General features: G+C 44.1%; 1 protein-coding gene across 2 annotated transcripts; it reads right to left on the bottom strand.

Annotated features, from left to right (window-relative positions):
- Window positions 1–1,399: 1,399 nt before the first annotated feature.
- WBP11 (WW domain binding protein 11) lies at window positions 1,400–18,817 on the bottom strand. 2 transcript variants are annotated; one of them, XM_019545188.1, is made up of 12 exons: window positions 18,712–18,817; window positions 16,921–17,035; window positions 16,430–16,461; window positions 15,685–15,778; window positions 15,013–15,209; window positions 12,896–13,029; window positions 11,479–11,678; window positions 8,737–8,928; window positions 7,612–7,713; window positions 5,073–5,402; window positions 3,324–3,506; window positions 2,088–2,521 (listed from the first exon to the last, which is right to left on the bottom strand). In XM_019545188.1, the coding sequence occupies exons 2-12, from the start codon at window positions 16,982–16,984 to the stop codon at window positions 2,088–2,090; spliced, it is 1,962 nt and encodes a 653-aa protein (XP_019400733.1). In that variant the 5' UTR covers window positions 16,985–17,035; window positions 18,712–18,817. The 2 variants fall into 2 exon arrangements, with proteins under 2 accessions (XP_019400734.1, XP_019400733.1); XM_019545189.1 differs by lacking the exon at window positions 18,712–18,817 and having other exon boundaries at window positions 1,400–2,521; window positions 16,921–16,984.
- Between the last annotated feature and the right edge of the window lie 105 nt (window positions 18,818–18,922).

The following is an 18,922-nucleotide window of genomic DNA, read 5'->3' as shown; positions in this document are numbered from 1 at the left end:
GAAGTGAGAAGGACAAACATGGAGAGTATGACAGACTCTTGTAGGGCAAAATTATATACTTCTTACATTTCAAAATCGTGCTACTGTAGTATATTGCCTGTAGAAGATGCTGAGAGAAGAACTTTTCCTCCTGTTCATTTATGTCATTATGTTTCTTATTATCTTCCTATAAAAGAAGCTTTTATATACTAATACATGGCTTCATGGACAAAGGAGCTATTCATGACAGATGGATCAATGTATCATGGCTCAAAAATGATATTCTGAGAAAGAAGTGCTGGATTTTTTTTCCTTTAAGTTTAGAGACTAGATTCCAAACTCTTGTACAGCCAAAAAAAAGCTGGGAAGAGAAAGACACTTACACCAGATAGCAGCATATACATTGACCAAATAAAGGAACATTTCCATCTGAAATTTACTACTATTAATAAAAAGCAGTTTAGGGTAGAAAATAATATTGCTGAATAACCTTTCACCAGGCAAACCTGCTTGTTGGCAGCATATAAAGAACAGGTTAAAAATTTTCAAGAGCAACTAGTAACACTATTTACTGGTATCACCTTAAGGGGGCTGAGTTTTAAAGTAAGTGTTGGGCATCCACCCTTTAAGCCCTCAATAGTAGTGTACCATAATTAGGAAACCAAAGGAACTGGTGTTTCTCTCATACTGGAAAGCAAGACTGAGCACAATGTACGTAGAAAAGACTTAACATAAAGGCAGAAAGAGAGCAAAAATAATTTAAGGAAAAGGGGTGTCTGTGTCTGCTAAAATTATTTACTTTTGTTTCCAGTGATGTTGTGTGATACTTGCACATGTACACACACACACACACACTTCAACTATTATCAGATTTTAAAATTTAACCAAAACACATTTATAAACTTAATATGTGCATGTGTATTTTTAAATTAAAACAATTTAAATTTCGCCAATTATAGGATTTTCTTACTTGCTAGCATTAAACGGGCAATATACTCAGCTGGACTCTTAAGATAATTTGTGCCTGACATTTGCTCAAGCAAAAGTATTTCTATGTTTTAAACCATTGATAAATGGATTTTTTCTCTCCACTTGAGATGCTGCCTTATCAGTCCTTAGGACAAGTGCAATTAAAATATTTGAGTTAAAGCTTCAGTTACATAAACAGAGAAGTCTGCAACTAATGTGGCCTCAACATTTCAGTCTTCAAAATTACACAATATACTAGCAAAGGCAGGGGATGAATTGAACAGTCTATGAAAGATGCAAACGCACTGACTTCGTTCATGACTTAAATCTTAAAAACTGTATTTAATTCACAATCTACAGCCCAGTCTTTCTACTGTGAGGCTCAGAGCAACAATCCCTCCCCAGAAGCTATGTACAGAATTATTATAGATACCAGACCATGAGGCAGGAGTCTTAATACACTGAACATTTATTGTCTTTCATGAGACAGAATGAAGTTTCTCCTGTCAGCAGGAAACCACATAGATGGTTGCAGAGGGGACAGAGTGCAAGACTCCAGTGTACAATATATGCAACAAATTACCTCCCTGCCCACCCTTGGGAGAAAAAATGATTGATCCATTTCACTGCAACTAAAAATAGTACTATAAAATATTTACAGGGACAAAAAACAAAAAGGAACATAAAAACCCGACAATCAGGTCTGTATATGAAATGTTACCAGCTTATTTCTGGTACCTCAGGAATTTGTGCCATTACCCTACCACAAAGCATCCATGAAGTGAAAGGGTTCCATTGAGTGTGATACACTCCCCCTTCTTTCACTATTACAGCCTCATTCCCACAATGATAAAGGACCCAAGAAAGGCCTTTTACCAGGGTCACCTTCCGGACATTAAGTCTCCTCCCCACCAAGAAGCTAGAAGTGGAAATTCTGGCTCTAAAGGGGCTTCCCTGCCACAACCCACATGTAATGGTCTCTACTTAGAGACTCTTGATAAGTTAACCTCCGGGTAAGGCAGCTACATTTAACACATGCCCTCCAACCCAATCATTGCAGTCAGGAGGATCCTCTTCCTCCCTCATGGTAGTCTGATCACAGCTCAGCAAGTAGGAGGGCTGACTGCAAACAGACTAAGTTACAGGAGCCCTTCCATTTCCTTCATGAAGGCTTCATACACATCATCCTTTGTCTGAACAGAGACAGGGGCAGAGGATCCAGCCTTAGGTGTCGCTTTGGTTAATGGAAGAGCAGGCTCATCATCTGGTTTCCTCTGGGAGGCAGCAGACGCACCTTTGTTCTCACGACGCACTCGCAAAGCAGTGGGCACAAAGCGAGTAATCTCTGCCTTGGGGTTGGTGATTTGTGGCTTGGCACTGATAGTTGCTGTGGCTTTCTTCTCAATGGTGGCTGCACTGGTGTCATCGGCCTTGGGGCGCTGGATCAAACTGGGCGGGGCACTCAGCACCCCTGGGTTTGGAATAGGTGCTGGTGGAAAAAGCCCGGGTGGGGCAGGTCCTAAGGGAGGCACCAAGGGTGGACGCAACATGCCCGGGCGAGGTGGAGGAATACCTGTATGGGGAACAGAAAGTCTAAGCTAGCTCTCTGTTCTGCTAAGTGCCCGAAGGAACACTTGGCACGGGTTTAGAGCAAGCTCATAGGTTGAAAGGGGGCCAATAAATTGGACAGCATTACAAAGTGACATTACCAGTTGCCTTCAAGCCCCTCAACATCAGCTTGATCTCCATTAAGAACAACGTACACAAACACTTACAATGGGAAATTCCAGACAGGCATAATGTCCCTCACCAGAGCTTAAAAGCCCAGAAATGCTGCATCCTACCCTCTTTCACATTCCTCTTAGATATGACGTGCTTGAGCACAAAGCACATGAAACTTAGCTTCCCATCACATACCTATAAGAAACTCAGTTACATCACAAAACTAATCAGGGAGTATAAACTCTACCCTGCTTCAAAAAAGGCCTGCTACTGAAATAAGAATTCCAAGAGGGAGGTCAGTGCAAGGACATTTTAGAATAGCTTTATGACACAGCAGAGTACAAACTTAGACCCTGTGGTAGCAAAGGAACTTAAACTTCCTGAGATAAGTCCGCATGGAATAGTAACAGAAGTGTTCTTGTTGAGGAAGTGATATCTCCCAGAGACTTAATGTAAAGGGGAAGACTTCTCCAAGCCATGTTTTAGTGACATAGACTGAATGGGGGCACACCAGTATTATGACACTATTTACTTTGTTTGTCCAGGGCACTGGGAAAGTCCTTTTCTCCCCACTCTGTGAAATGGCTCGACTAGCAGAAAGGATTTAAACAAGAGACTGTAAATGAGTAGAAACAAAGAGAGGAAAATTTTACCTGGGGGTGCCGGAGGGGGCAGGCGAGGTGGGGGGCCCCGTGGTGGAGGACCAGGTGGTAGACCTGGAGGTGGGCCCGGTGGAGGGCCAGGAGGTCGGCCGGGTGGAGGTCCTGGTGGCAAGAGTCGTGGTAAAGGTCCACGCAGTCCTGGCAAGCCAGGTGGTCTCAAGAATGGAGGGGCCCCTGATAATGTAAAAAGGAACAAGTTAGGTCATGAGTTGGGGGGAGCGAGTGAAAAACCACCCTCTGGTCAAGAGTTAACATCATCTCTAAGATGAGCTTTGTCCAATATCAGCACACCCTTAGTTTTTAAAACAGATCTTCCAGCATCTCAGGTACACACACAAGTCTCTGATCCCTCAGAGGTCACATGCTATCTTGACCTTTTTCAGGCATACGGGCCCTTTTTTATTCTTCACTTCTTACCCAACTCAACCTAATTCAAGTGCTGAACTATGCTCAACATATAACTTTTTCTAGCAACCCAGCAAACCCATGTGAACACTTTTACAGGCAAGAATATGAAAGTATCACTTTAAACAGCTGTTTGCTGTCATGGAGCCACAAGAAGTCTCTTAATTGAAAAGCAATCAAGAACATTGTCTTAAAAGACTACAGTGCTATTGCTAGATGGCACCAATGGCTCATCACTTCTGATGGTTCATCTCCAACAATAGTCAAAGTCAACTACTTAAGCAAAAAAGGGTAAAATCCATCTGACCATGGTACTGACTGTGGGAACGAAATGGAGGGAATATTCTTCCTGATCCCAAATCAGGATTCTTTCAAATCAGGATCCCAAATCTTTTTTGTGTAGATTAAATAGGCTGGCAGGCCTATCATCTTTATTTAATGGCTATCACTGTTCTTGTAAGTAGTTATTGAATTAATATGCTACAACACAGCCCAGAGTCAAAAGAGAAGAAAGAAAAAAAAAAGAAATTCTCCTTTCTTTGGTGTCACCATCTCAAACATGGTGCTGCTCAAATGATCTTGAACTCAACCTAATTCCAAAATAATTATGATCCAATACCCATATTTCCCTGTTCATTGAGATTGAGACTCTAGACTCATCAGCTACACTCCTTCCTTCCCATATACTTCAGTAAGTTTATTTGCCCATATTTAAACAGCTAAAGACAAGTGTACTGGAGGACTTTTCATTCTGGATTTTGTTTCTCCTGCTGAAATGACAGACAGACATTTCTGATCGCACAAGAACAGTAAAGGTGAGTGCATGCAGCTGACTTTTAAAAGGAGGGATGGTGACAGGACATGCCTTGCTCTTGCTCATCAAAATCCTCTTTATACTTCTTATATGTGGCTCAGAAACACAATAGCAGGATAATTATAAACAAAGTCCTAAATGTCCTACCTCTATAACAGCCTATTTTCTTCTTGGAATTTAATACAGTTAAATAATTCAGGGAATTTCGTTTCTAAGCCAACTGCCCCAACTGAGTTCAGTTGTGACCCCATTTACCCACGCAAATTGTGTTGCTATATCCCTCCAATTCCTAATGAAACATGCGCTCACACTGCAGAACCAGCAGTATTTGGTTCTCTTGCTTGGCAATTAATTAAGGAAGCCTAAAATTGAATTTATGGTGCAAGACTTATTCTCTCTTAGCAAGATATGAAACACTCCTAGAATGGTGGCAATTGTAGCTGGCTGAGGAACAGCTAAGTGACCTCTGCACAGTTGAAAGTCTACAAACTACATTAAATGAAAACAGTCAAATGACCCACCTGGTGGAGGGCCAGGAGGAAGGCCAGTGGGTGGCCCTGGGGGTCGCAGAGGAGGGGCAGGAGGTGGTCCTAGTGGAGGTGGCCCAGGCATAGGAGGTGCCTGTATCTGAGTTGGAGGAACAGGCTGTGGTGGTGGTTGCTGCTGTGGCTGGGGCTGGGCAGCTGCAGTAGATGATCCAGTCTCAGTCAGAGACTCCTCTGTGTGTTGTTGTTGTTGTTGTTGTTGTTGTTGTGATGATGATGTGTCTTCAGTTTCCGAGTCCTCCTCATCATCATCCTCCTCTTCCGAGTATTCCTCCACTTCCCGGCCTTCTTCTGGAATTTCCTGACCTGAAGACAAAAAAAGAGACAATGTAGTAATGGAGGGGGGCAACCTTTTTTATAGGTGCGCCACAAATGAACCCTGCTCCCTGCTCTCACCAACTGCCACTAATCCCTTTCCCTTCCCCAACCTGCAGCTCAGGTTCCCATTTCCTGCCCTGTGTTCCCCAGCTGATCTGATGCTCTACATTCTGTTTCCTGCCCTATCTGCCACTGAGCTGCCTACCCCCTCCCCAGTCTCCCCATACCATTTGTGGCACCTATGCCACAGGTTGGCCACTCCTGTATTAATCAACTCATAGCTACTACTATCATAACACCACAGAAAAACCGGACTACATGGTATAAGGGGAAAGAAATCCTTACCCCACACTAATGGTGAATAAACCGATATAATTTAGACACCATAGAAAACATACAGTAAAAGGATCCTAATGGAACTCACTAGTACTATATTTTCAGGACTTACTAACAGCTGCTTTGGTTTCCACCAAAGTATGCAAAATATTTCTTAGGGGAATATTATTGTAAACTGATGCCATCACTCGAACTATAAAACAATCTAGAAATTTTCCCGCCCTCCCTTCACCCCTTGTGCACAAATAGTTTCTTTTTAAAAGATTTAAATGCTCTAAGGAGTGAAAGAGAGGAAACTTAACTTAATGCAAATGTGGCATTAATGTAGGAAAAAAAATGTTAAGTTGCCCGTGTTCAAACTAGGCTTATTAAAAGACTTTAAATTAGTGGGTAACAATTCAGTTTTAAATTTGCTCCCTCTTTCCTCCTCTTAAAGATGTTAGCTTTTCACTAATCTAAGTTTTCTTCATTTAAGGTTGAAAAATTAACCAAGCAGAAAAACTAAGGTTCCTTCAGCAACTTCAACTCTGCCATTCTTAATTCACATAGTACTTTCCATTATCTGTTTAAAACAACCAGTCATAGACTAAATAAGTCAGTTATTAAACAGTAACTGCAAAGCAGAATTACACAATCAGCGAAGGGATACTTTGGAATTTCTGCCAACTACAAAAAGTTAGCTTAAACAGGCCAGCCAATAGCACATTCCCAGTGTACCTTTTTTTTACTTTATACTTGATGTCACAAAAAGCAGGAAAATGTGCAACTTGTCCAGAAATAAGTTTGCTTTAGAAATCTTAATTTATGACTTTCCTGATGCTTAATTTCTAAAGTTAAAGCCACACATTAACACAAGCTAATAGTTTTACCTAGTTAATACACACCCTACAGTCTATTCAAGTGATGTGTCCAGATTTTTTTTAATCAACTTAAAGTTAACTTTTGTATATCGATATTGCAACAAACAGTAAAACCTGAAGTTATGGCTACAATTATAATTAAAACATTTTAAAAGCACCCATTTACTTTGCTCAGATAAGTAAAATGTGTGTATAGGCAATGAGCACAACTACGCGAGACGCAACATCGCCGTAGCTCACTGCTAAAGCAATGTAGTGTTGGCAAGCACAAACCATGACACTGACACTACTGTGTAGTAGCTGGTTGCTACTGCACAGTAGCGTTGGAAATGACCCATGTGACACTACGACTGCACAGTGACGACAGTTACTGTGCAGTCCAGTGCGCGTGTACATGCACCCAGTACCACTGTTCTTCTATCATCCCTTACCACACCCTCCATCAGATACATGCTCTTTGGTTGATAGTGCCCGTTCCTGTTTAGACTCTGCAAGAACACTTTCTGATAACAGCAACAAAAAGCTGAAACTGAAGAGGCAAGAGAGAGACATGTACGCAGAAAGAGGATGACTGATGGTCTGGCACATGTACATTATTGTAGCCTTGGGGAAAAGACCCTTCTAAGTATCAAGAGAGTTTCTGCCTTCATTGTTAATGCAGGCCATTTTTTAAAAGCTTGTCTTTAAGATACAGGAGTGGATAGTGTTGTTGGTTTTTTTCCTTTGTTAAGTCAAAAAGCTTTCTCTGTCCTTCATATTCAACTCAATGCTTCAACAACTACCCTGAGGAAATTAAACCACTATATGCTCTTTAACTGCTAGAAGCAATTTCTTAACTGATTTTCCTTAACTCATTTCCTTCTGTTATTTCTGTAATATCCTGACCTTTATGCATAGCGTGTGAATAAGGAAATTTTCACGGGGAGGCTTTCTCATTGTAAGGCAACTAGAGAGATACAAGTTCCAATGTTGATAACCTGCTAAGATACCCAACTATTTACCTGCCATTCGCAGCATCATGGCCTGAAGGGGAGTCAATTCTTTCATGTTCTTTTTCTTTTTCCGTGACTTGCCAGGCATGTCAGCAAACCGCACACTGTGACCTACAAAGATGGGGGGGGTGGGGTGAAGACGGATTCGACACACATGAGAAAATAAAGAGTTTTACTCCGATGTGAGTAGCACCTTAAATACAGAGACTACTTACATATGTGAAAAAACACCACTTTAAGCCTGGCATACCCCCACACTGAATGCAGCGCATGCTCAAAGGAGGCATTTCATTAGTTTGAACCAGCTCGCCCAACATCCATATAGACTGGGCACTCCAGTGGGGCTTTTTGGGATTTATCTGATAGCTAAATGAATCAATTTTAGATAAAAATGCCAAAAAGCCCTGCTGAAGTGCCAGATCTATACAGATGTTGGAGCACCAGGTTAAACTAACATAATTCCACTTCCAGCAAAGCGCTGTTTTTTGTGGGGGGTTTGTTCACTTCTGTCAGTAGCCATAGTTTTCAAAACAATAACAAATCTTAATATTATTAGCCTCTTGACTTTCTACTAACTTAAAATTTGCTACCAGTTTCAAATAGGTTTGTGGGTTTTGTTTTGTTTTTTACTTCCACTCAAAACTATTAGAATCAATAGCTAAGTGTCTTTTCTAAGAAGCCTTTCTGTATTACAGATTAATTTGAAGTTTATGTGCATTGAGACTTTTCAAGTCATTAAAGTGGGGTTATGCCCTTGATTCAGACTCAAAGTTGCATGGTACAAGTTTCTGACCAAACGCTTTAGCTTTAAAATGCTGTTGTGTCTTTTTTTTTTTTTTTTTTTTAAAAGAATAACAGAGTCTGAATAATTCATTCATCCTGGATCTTAAAAATATACCTGGGTTCCTCCTGATACATTAATCACAATAATAAATATTCTGCAGTTAAAACCATAGTAATAATTCAGTCATTATACAAAATAGAATGGCATAGTTCTTAAAGCCATCCAAAAACAGACTTTTTGGCAGAAAGCCAAACTCAAAAGCCTGTATGTACACATCAACCAAGCTGAACTGTTCAGTAAGATATTGTCATTTTTAGTCACTTTTCAAGTTATAACCTCTCACTACACACCTTTCTTTTCTTCTCCACCGTCCCTTTCCTTGTCATTGTCACGATGTAGGAACTCATCACCATCACTATCTGCATCTGACCTGTCGCTATCACTGTCATCACTGCTCTCGTCATGCTTGTCTTGATCCATGTCTTCTGGGTATCCTTCATCTTCACTGGTACTGGAGACTTCATCGTCATGTCCTCGTTGGCCTGAAGAGAGTGCAGAATATCAGAAAGCCAGAAAACCCCATGCCAGTGTGGAAGGCTCATTTCAATCAATTTTCTGACAAACCCCATTCCAACAAGGAAGGGATTCATTGTCCATAAAACATCCTTTCAGAGTCTACAGCAACGTAAGAGACAATTAAGTAACATTATTCTATCAGATACTAACTTCAAAAACAAGTGACTTCTCTTTACTATCAGAAGTTGTGATGTAGGAAGAAGGAGGGACAGGAAGTCTTACTTCAATCCTGGGGAAGCTATTTGAAAAGATTATGAAGGAGCACATTTGTGATGGGCCAGCAGCAGGGATGATGCTCAAGGGCAACCAGCGTGGTTTCATTAGGGGCAGATCCTGTCGGACCAACCTGATTGCCTTCTACGATCAGGTCACAAAATCATTGGACGCAGATGTCATGGAGGATGTAGTCTTTCTGGACTTCAGGAAGGCCTTTGACACCGTCTCCCACCCCATTCTCATTAAAAAGCTACGCAACAGTGGCACTGATGCCTACAGTCAGATGGATTGCAAGTTGGCTGAGGGAACATACTCAGAGAGTGGTGGTGGACGGGTGATATTAGACCTGGAGGGAAGTGGGCAGTGGAGTCCCCCAGGGCTCAGTCTTTGGGCCTGCACTGTTCAATTTCTTTATTAGCGAATTGGACAATGGGGTGATAAGCACCCTGTTTAAATTCGCAGACGACACTAAGATTTGGGGTGAGGTGGGCATGCTAGAAGGGAAGGACAGATTACAGCCGGACCTGGACAGGTTACAGGAGTGGGCAAATGAAAATAGGATGGGATTCAATACTGACAAATGCAGGGTGCTGCACTTGGGCAGTAAGAACCAGCAGCATACCTATAGGCTGGGGAACTCCCTTGTTGAAAGCACAGTGGCAAAAACAGATCTTGGAGTCATTGACTCCAAGATGAACATGGGCTGACAATGAGAAGACACGGTCAGTAGGGCTAATCACTCCTTGTCGTGCATCCACAGATGCATCACAAGCAGGGCCAAGGAGGTGATCCTCCTCCTCTATGCGACACTGGTCAAGCCACAGCTGGAGTACTGCATCCAGTTCTGGGTGCCGCGCGTCAGAAAGAATGTGGACAGCATTGAGAGGGTCCAAAGGAGGGCCACTCACATGATCCAGGGACAGCAGGGCAGACCATATGAGGAGAGACTACAGGACCGGCCACTCACATGATCCAGGGACAGCAGGGCAGACCATATGAGGAGAGACTACAGGACCTTAACCTGTTCAGCCTTCATAAGAGAAGGCTAAGAAGGGTCCTGGTGGCCATCTATAAACTTACTAGGGGGGACCAGCAGGGATTGGGAGAGACCTTGTTCCCCCGAGCGCCTCCCAGAGTAACAAGGAATAATTGCCATGAAGTTGTTAGAGAGTAGGTTTAGACTAGACATTAGGAGGCACTACTTCAGTCAGGGCAGCTAGGATCTGGAACCAACTTCCAAGGGAGCGGTGCTGGCTCCTACCTTGGGGGTCTTTAAGAGGAGGCTTGACGTTTACCTAGCTGGGGTCATTTGAGCCCAGTTCTTTCTGCTGCAGGGGGTCAGATTAGAGGCTCTACAAGGTCCCTTCTGACCCTACATCTATGAATCTATGAAAACAATTCTAAGACAGGAATCTCATTTCTTTTGGCCTGGTTACCAACTAACTACCAGGCTATTTTTGGCTACTAGCTAACCAGCACCTAAAATTCACCAGTTCATTTCTGTTTATCAATTTCTTCTCTTTTGAAATTGCCTCGTTATCCACCCTATTTTTATCTTTTCTGGCCCCCTGCTGACAATTGTTATGCCTGTAAAGAGAAAAGATCTGCAAAACAGTGAAACCTACTCAGTTATACGGTGCTCACAAACATTCCTGAAGATCCTGCAGAATGGTACAAAACTGGAGGGTATGATCAGTTCCCCCCTTAGCGCTGTTCTTACCAATAGCATGTATGGGATTTACATGTAGAATTTTTTTCTGGAAGAGGTTGTAAGTTTTCAGCTGAGAAGCTTCTCTGGGGGATGTTCTCAAATGCAGGATCCCTACAATTCTGCAACCCAGTCAAACCCACAAGAGAATTCCCCACACACACCCCCAATTCAACAGCACCAATGGCAAACCAAAAATCCAAATGTTGTAACTGGCATCATCATCAACTGTTAAAAGTGAAGCTCACGTTGAATGCACTGATAAAATTACCAAATGCAGCATACTGGCATTAACAAAAAGAGAACCAGTGCATAATCTTTCAAGAGCAGAAAAGTACTTCCAATTCAACAGCATAAGAATTTCAGGTTTTTGTACAGTATGTCAATTCTCTATGACCCTGTAAAAGCCAGGATCAGGTAATGTAAGCATACATATTCTCTCTAAAACAAATGCCATGTCAATATGAACCAAACTGTACAGCTCCCCTGTAATACTATCAAAGAGAAATAAAGAAAGGATGAAAAATATAACCTGAAAAGCATCTTTAGTGAAAGGCTAACATGAAGACTGGGAGAAGCAGTAGCTTGTTACCTGTGTCAGAACCATAAGAAATCTCCTCCTCTCGTCTCCGAGGAGCCATGTCCAAGGCAAAGCCCACTTTCCGGCCATACATCTGCAGGACCTGTGGTGGGGGTGGCCCTGGGGGTGGCCCAGGAGGCTTCCTGCCTGGGGGTAATCGTGGAACGCCAAGTCCTAGAGGAGGAAGTACAGAAATGGACCGGACCGGAGGTCTGAAATAAAAAAGGACAGAGATAAACATGAAAGTCTCTGCTCCCTTCCTTATAAAGCACCTTCAAGAAAACCTTTTATGCACATACAGGGAAATTGGCAAAAAGAATAAAGCAGGCCTGCAGTAGTTCCCCCCCCCAGGCAGACACAGTTGCACAAGCACCCATGGCACGAGTTTTGACCGTCAGCACCTAGAGGTGCAGGGCCCCAGCACCCAGAACCCCTGCACCTATCTCCTTGACAGCTGGCAGGCTTCGTGGCCACAGCAGGGCCTAGCAGGCCTGCAGCTTTCAGCCTGCTGCACCTTAACGCACAGTGTCACCCTGTCAAGAGTTCTGCTCATCTGCAGCTTGAGGTGCAGTTTCTCCCAAGCCCCTGCTCCTACCTCCTTGAAACTTGGCAGGCTTTGTGGCCTCAGTAAGAGCTATCATCTCTGTAGTTTTCACCCCACTGTGGCTTAACACACGACATAAGGTTTGTCTTCAAAATTTTGGGGTGTATTTTCCCAGAAACCCCTGCACCTATCACCTTGAAACTTGGCACATGTCAGGCTCTCAGCAGACACTACCATCCCTGCAAGTTTCATCTGAATCAACCAAAAGACAACAAAATTATAGCTATTTCATTGATTCCCCATTATACCCTATGGCTGAATCTCCAAATCAATTCAGAAAGCCTAAAGCAGGGGTGTCCAACCTTTCTGAATGTGGGGCCAGATCACGAACTTTTTATCACCCAGTAGGCCGGCAAGCCATATTCAAAGACCTCACAGGAAGTGGTATCACATCCTCCCCCCACCCCCCGAAACAAAAATACAGTGTTTATTTCGTTTCCCGTCACAGCACCTCAGGCCTCAGAAAACAGCTTGGAGGGCCACATGTTGGACAAGCCTGGCCTAAAGCTTCCCGCAATTCAATTCGGATTCATAGATTCAGGCTCTGAATTGCCTCCAAATCTGAATCATGATCCGAAGCTTTGCATAGCCCTACAAAAGACTAGAGACAGACATTTATTGTAACTGAAATTAAGGCACAAAGCAGACTTTTAAACAGAAAGAATGGAAAGAAAGGTTTGGAGTGGAGATGAAATACCGACAGCACTCTATATTCACCATTTACTAAGGACTTCTATTATCATTTCTTCCTCTAGCTGTTGCTTCCCACTCACCCTCTTTCCACCCAACAGATTTTGTTATCCCTTCAGGACATTTCCTTCTTACCCATAAGCTGATGTTTTCTTGAGGATAGAAGGTGGTTGGGCTCCAGGTAAGGGGATGTCTTGTATGAGGATGTTGGAGGGGGCATGAGGCATGTCTGGCAAGGGAATACTTTCCACTTCAACGTGCTGGGCATTCTGGGAGAATTATAAACAGCAGGCAGGTTAACCATGCAGGAGGTAGAGGTAACAGAATATCACGCACCCTCCTCACTTCAGAATGTGAAAGGAAGGGTGTTGATAACCATCAACAAAGGTGAGTATTTCAAAGATACATTACTCCTTGCATCTGTTCCTTGAACAGATCTTTGAAGATCAGAGATATGAAAAAACTGAGGATGAGATTACACATTAAAATCAGATCAGACTAAGAGCAATTAAAAACTTGAATGACCACACATTAAGGTTTGTTAACTAGTGCTAAGTGCTCTTTTGGCATCTCAAAAAGTTACACCACTCCAGACCAGAATTATCTTTGAGCTAGGCCCCTAGCAACTGAGGGGCTGGAAGTTGAGCTAGGCCCCTAGCAACTGAGGGGCCAAGGAGCTGACCGCCAGCTGCAGGGCCCCGTGGATACAGGTTCACTGGGGTGGCACAGGCTGCAGGGAGCCTGGAAGCAGGCAGGGAGGGGGATTCCCCACCACTAACCACCACTGATCTTGGGCCAACTGGGATGCCAGGGCAGTGATCCACGAGTGGAGAATCCAGGGCTTGGAGGGAAGAGGGTAGCAGGCTGCTTTGGGGGTGGAGCAGGAGATCCAAGTGACATTGGAGGGCCCTCACCACCCTCCTCCGCAGCCTATACTCTGGCTAGAGAGCCAGAGACCAAGGCAGCTACAGAGTAAACTTGCAGCTCACCAGCCTTCTAGCAGCAGGTCTGAGTAGTGCACATTAGAAAAGGTATTAATCCCATGACTGATCACTAGCACTAGTTAACCGTAACACAGGCTAACATTCTTTAGGATTAGCACCTGCTAACTCTAATGTGTAATCTCACCCTAAGGTCCCTAATGGCAAGGTCCCACACAGAGTCTGCCTGTGGAAAAGCCTACCCTATTCAAATCAAAGCCTGGTCAAGCTTAAAGATTTTCAGCCCACAAAGCAAAGATTCCTAAGTAGGTGGGAATAGCAGCAGCTATAGGAATTTGTACATTGCAAAGGAACACTGCATAGACTCACAGGAAATTAGGTTGGAAGGGAACTCAGGAGGCATCTAGTCCACTCCCCTGCTCAAAGCAGAACCATCCTCAACTAGATCTTTCCAGCCAAAGCTAGCTAGGTCTTCAAAACCTCCAAGGATGAAGATTCCACCATCTCTCTGGGTAACCTGTTCCAGCACTTTACTACCATCCTAGTGAGAAAGGTTTTCCTAATATCTAACCCAGTGGTTCTCAACCCATGGCCCATATGCAGTCCAATCAGCACACTGCTGTGTCCCATGTGACATCCTGTTAAAACATTTTTAAATGGACACACAGGAAGTAAGCTGTGTAGGTGCAACCCACATAACACATTGAGATCAAGTGTAGCCTACTATGGCAAATAGGTTGAGAACCACTGATATAACAAACTTCCCTTGCTGTAACTTAACACCACTGCCCCTTATTCTGTCATCTGCCACCACTGAGAACAGTCTAGTGCCATCCTCCTTGGAACCACACTTCAGGTAACTGCAGGCTGCTATTAAATCCCCCCTTCATCTACAGATGATCAGCTCAAAGCTTAGGGACTCCATGAAGGGGACCATCAGAAACACTGATAGGCTGAGATACAAGTTCATTCCCCTAAGCATATGGATTAACAAAGTTTTAAGACAAAATCTACAGTATAGTGTGAAAAATATCTTACGAGCCAAGGCAAAGAAAGTAGTTAGATACTAGGGCGTGTGCTGTTCAAGCTATAGCAAAGTCATCCTATAAATTAAATCCAATACCACACAGGAGCACAGAGGCAGCCAAAGCATAAGCTACGTAGCCTAATTAAAATGCTCAGCATGGAAAGGGTTGAGTATCAAAAACAGTCTTTCACAAAACACTTCTTCTTTGTAACAGCCACATGTAAACAAGGAACAAAGCAAAAGAACTATCAGTGTCATATGCCCATAACCATGAGTGATGTTACCTTGACAGCATCAAAGTACTGGCTGAGCTGTGATCTCTTCTGTTCATACTCCACTTCTAGCTTGCGCAGTTCTTTGTATATGTCAGGATTTTCCTTTTCGTAGAGACGCAAGATACGCTCAAAGGTCTCACGTAATTTCTTACGTTTGTCCTTTAGCACCTTTTCATTAAGTTGTGGCTGCTGTACTGGGTTAAACTCTGATCCAGGACAAAAGCCCAGGGAAAAAAAAGGACAACTTGTAATAGGAATCCTGATTAGTTAACTGAATTACACTGCGTGCATGTTCACAAATGTCACTCTCTCTTTGGATGATGTTTCAAGGGCCTTAAGATGAATAATTTTTTCACCAGGTGTCCAGGCCTTATATAGATCCACTCCTTTATACATGCTCAGATTCTGACAAGATTAACTACACTCCCCTTACATGTTTGTCTTCTCACTGAAATACCTAAGCCATCCATCTTCTCCAATAACCATAAAAAAGGTCACAAAACGTCCAAAAAGAACAACTTTCCCATCCACAGAACTCTCTCCCCCTCCCCATTGCTTTTAAAAAGAAAAGCTCATATAAACAAAAACATTTAGGGGATTAACGCAGGGGACTATCATTCTGTCTGATGTTTCCTGATCTCCTCACACCCTAAACAAGTCTCCCAGATGCTACACACTCACCCATCTCATCCAATTTTTCCATGTCCCGGATGATCTGCTTAGGATCCTTCATCTTTAATACAGCTGCTCGTACCATCATCCTCTGTTTTTTGTTCTATAACAGAGAATAAAGAGATAGAAAGAGTGTCACTCTATGTTAATTGGGAAATGAATGCAACCTATGGTATCATAAACTTCTGTCTAAAATTTAGAATCCTGTGACTTCTAAATATGGGAGAAACGCCGTACAACCGAGAGAAAAGAGAGAGAGAGAGAGAGAGAGAGAGAGAGAGATTTCCAAGCACCTTAAAGTACCAATCACATAACATACCTAGAAGGACTTTTAACCAACTTCTGACACTAATATAACTTGAGGAGTATCTTGGATACTTTCAAGACACCTCCTCCTCCAGTTCTGCCATCTCAACATAATTGCTCCCGCATTTATTAAGGTTTTCTTCTTCCATGTTACCTTACCAAAGGAACCATAAGGGAAAACTGAGCAAATGGGACATAGTAACCCCAATAACAGAAAAGTGCCACCAAAAGCACAAAGCAGACCGGGGGGGGGGGGGTTAGGGTTAAAAAAACTTCAGACAAAAACATGACTTAGGTTAGCAGTATCCCTTTCAGTAAGACAGCATCTTCACAACATAGAAAGGCTTTTGAGAAGCCTGGAGTCAGTCTGCTCATTGCCTAAAGTCCACTGCTGCTGGAAACATGAAACAAACAGGACAGCGATACTGTTGCTGACACAATGGCTTACCTTCTTTAGCTCCCTCTTCCGAGCCTCCTTTCCTGCAGAAAGAAAGAAAACAGATAACTTTAAAAAAGCCAGTCAAACCCAGCCAGCATAACATATTTCTTCTGCAAGTACTTCAGTTCTGTTTTTCAACAGCTTGCTAATTTGAAAACCAGTTCTATCCACCCCTCTTTTCTCAGTCCTAGAAAAATATGCTTAGTAAAAAAAAAATTCAGACACATTTTGAAAGACAAACAACAGCAGTCCCCACACCAAAAGCAGAGACATTCAGTCAGTCACTCACTCAAAAATGGAAGCAGAAGTTTAATTAGAACAATTGTTTAAGTTTAGTTCTAACAAAACAACAAATACTCTGGAGATGGAAACAATCTGTGTGCTGAACAGGCAAAAAGGAACTCAATCTGGAATTTGACTTGATCCTTCAGTTATTTTTCATTCCCATCTGTCAGAGATAAAGTCAGAATGCTACGTCAAGCATTTTTCTAGATACTCACGGGCCTGGTCTGTGGGGTTCATGAACTTCCCACTCTTGGTGGAGGATGTAGATCTCCGCCCCATTTTGACCTGTTTTTTCTCTTTTCACTGCCACCTCAGAAATGGATGAGTAACCTGAAAATAAATCCACACCATCAAATTCTATCTGTCAGTAATGATGAGCATGCTCCTATTCTTCCTTTCTCCTTCACCAAACTAATAGCTGCTGTCAGTAACCATCACGTCTTTAAATCCTAGCTCTCATGAATGTGCAGAATGCAACTGCACGCAAACCCCAGGTACGGATGCACAAACAAATCCTGTGAAGTAAGAAGTGTGAACTTATAATGCACCATATAACTACCCACATGTATGAACTTACCACACAATAAATACAAAGTAGCTTCTGCTTACCCACACATTTTTAGTGGGAAGTCATTTTGCACCCAGTAAGGGCACACACATAGGCAGTTACTGCAAAGCAGCTGTGATGTGATCTGAAGGGTGTCATGGGAATATGCTTGCACCCATTCCCTCTAGCACATAGAGGAAGCAAGATAACCACACCATTTTATCAACAAGCAACTCCCACAACCCACACTTTAAGCATATTGTTTGTATTTACAGATGAGTTTTGCATACTGCTGCTTCTGCCAAGTGCACTGCACTGACTAGTGCACTGCTCCTTGCTTTTTTTCCATTACTACCTAACTGTTTCCTACGTAATTCCATTTCACTCCAGGTGCTCCCTTTCACACCAGGGGCTCTTGCGCACTTCCTTTGCCCCAGTCTAACACCCCTGAGGGTTTTTGCGCAACACCCATGCTAAGGACTCTGCATATACCCCCATTCCCTTTTCCTCCAAACTAACTCACTGCACAGTCAAGTAAGAGATCCATTTCCTCACCACCCCTCAATTTATGTGCACTCCATGTACTCTACTCTCCCACTAACATTTTCTCCCTTCTCTGAGGCTGGCTTGTTTGTTCAGGGTTTCAAGCTTAAATTCGGCTGGCCTGGCAGACAAGAAACATTATGCTAGAAAGTATTAACTGATGCCATCGATCTGTTCTTTAACCTCAAGACATCCACTAAGACATTTTCTCAGTGAGGGACCACCTCCCTCCTGAACTGATGATTAGGGGTCCCTGTGTCTCCACTTTCCTCCTCGTTTTCGCAAAAACCAGAAGCCCCTGACACAGGAATTCCTGCCCAACACCAAAGGCCATATTTTAATGAAACAACCCAAGCTCCTGCCTCACATCCAAATATGCCAATGGAAATTAGCACCAAGCTGAACATAACACCTCAGAAGTTGGGTCAAAACCCTCCTATGAAGGAAGGGAGAGAGGGGGGTCAACCTTCAGCCTGCAGAGCCCAGTGCCATGTCACCCGGCCCACGGGGCTTCCCACAGGCACCAAAATCTGGCAGCGGAGAAGCGGCAGCACCTAGATGCGCCAGGAGCGCCCGGAAGGGAGAGCGCGGCCTGGCCTGCCAGGCTAGGCCCTGCAGGGAACCAATTCAGCCGCTCCCGTGAGCCGCCGCAAGGCCGAGCAGAGACGCTGCCCCCTGGCTGCCGGGCCCGCTGCCTTCCCCGCCCACACCCGGGCCGCGCAAGGGTCCGCCAGCCCCTGCCCCGCGCTCACGTCCCAGCTGAGGCAGGAGCCGCTTCATTCAACAGAGATGCCGGAACCCTACGGGCCGCCGAGCGCCCGGCCCGGCACGAGCCGGCTCCGCCGAGGGCCGCGCGCGGGGGGAGGGGATGCGGCTCGGCAACACCCGCCTGTGCCCCCCCACCCCGGGCGCTCACCCTCGGCGGGCGGGCAGCAGGTCCTTCCTACCGCCGCGGGTTTCCCGGCACGAACGCCCCCGCCGCCATTTCGCATGAGTCGCAGCCACCCGCCACTTCCGCCCCGACCCGGAACCTCTTCCAGGCCTCGCCGGAAACCGGCCTCGGGCGCGCGGCGCCCCGGCTGCGAGCCTGGGGGGTAGAGGAGCACCCCCTGCCGGGGGTCTCCATG

The sequence above is a fragment of the Crocodylus porosus genome, unplaced genomic scaffold, assembly GCF_001723895.1.
Source record: "Crocodylus porosus isolate Cpor-Errol unplaced genomic scaffold, CroPor_comp1, whole genome shotgun sequence".
Classification (NCBI taxonomy): domain Eukaryota; kingdom Metazoa; phylum Chordata; order Crocodylia; family Crocodylidae; genus Crocodylus; species Crocodylus porosus.
The sequence above is the reverse complement of the archived record's forward strand: the minus strand, read 5'-3'. Positions and strand labels throughout refer to the sequence as shown.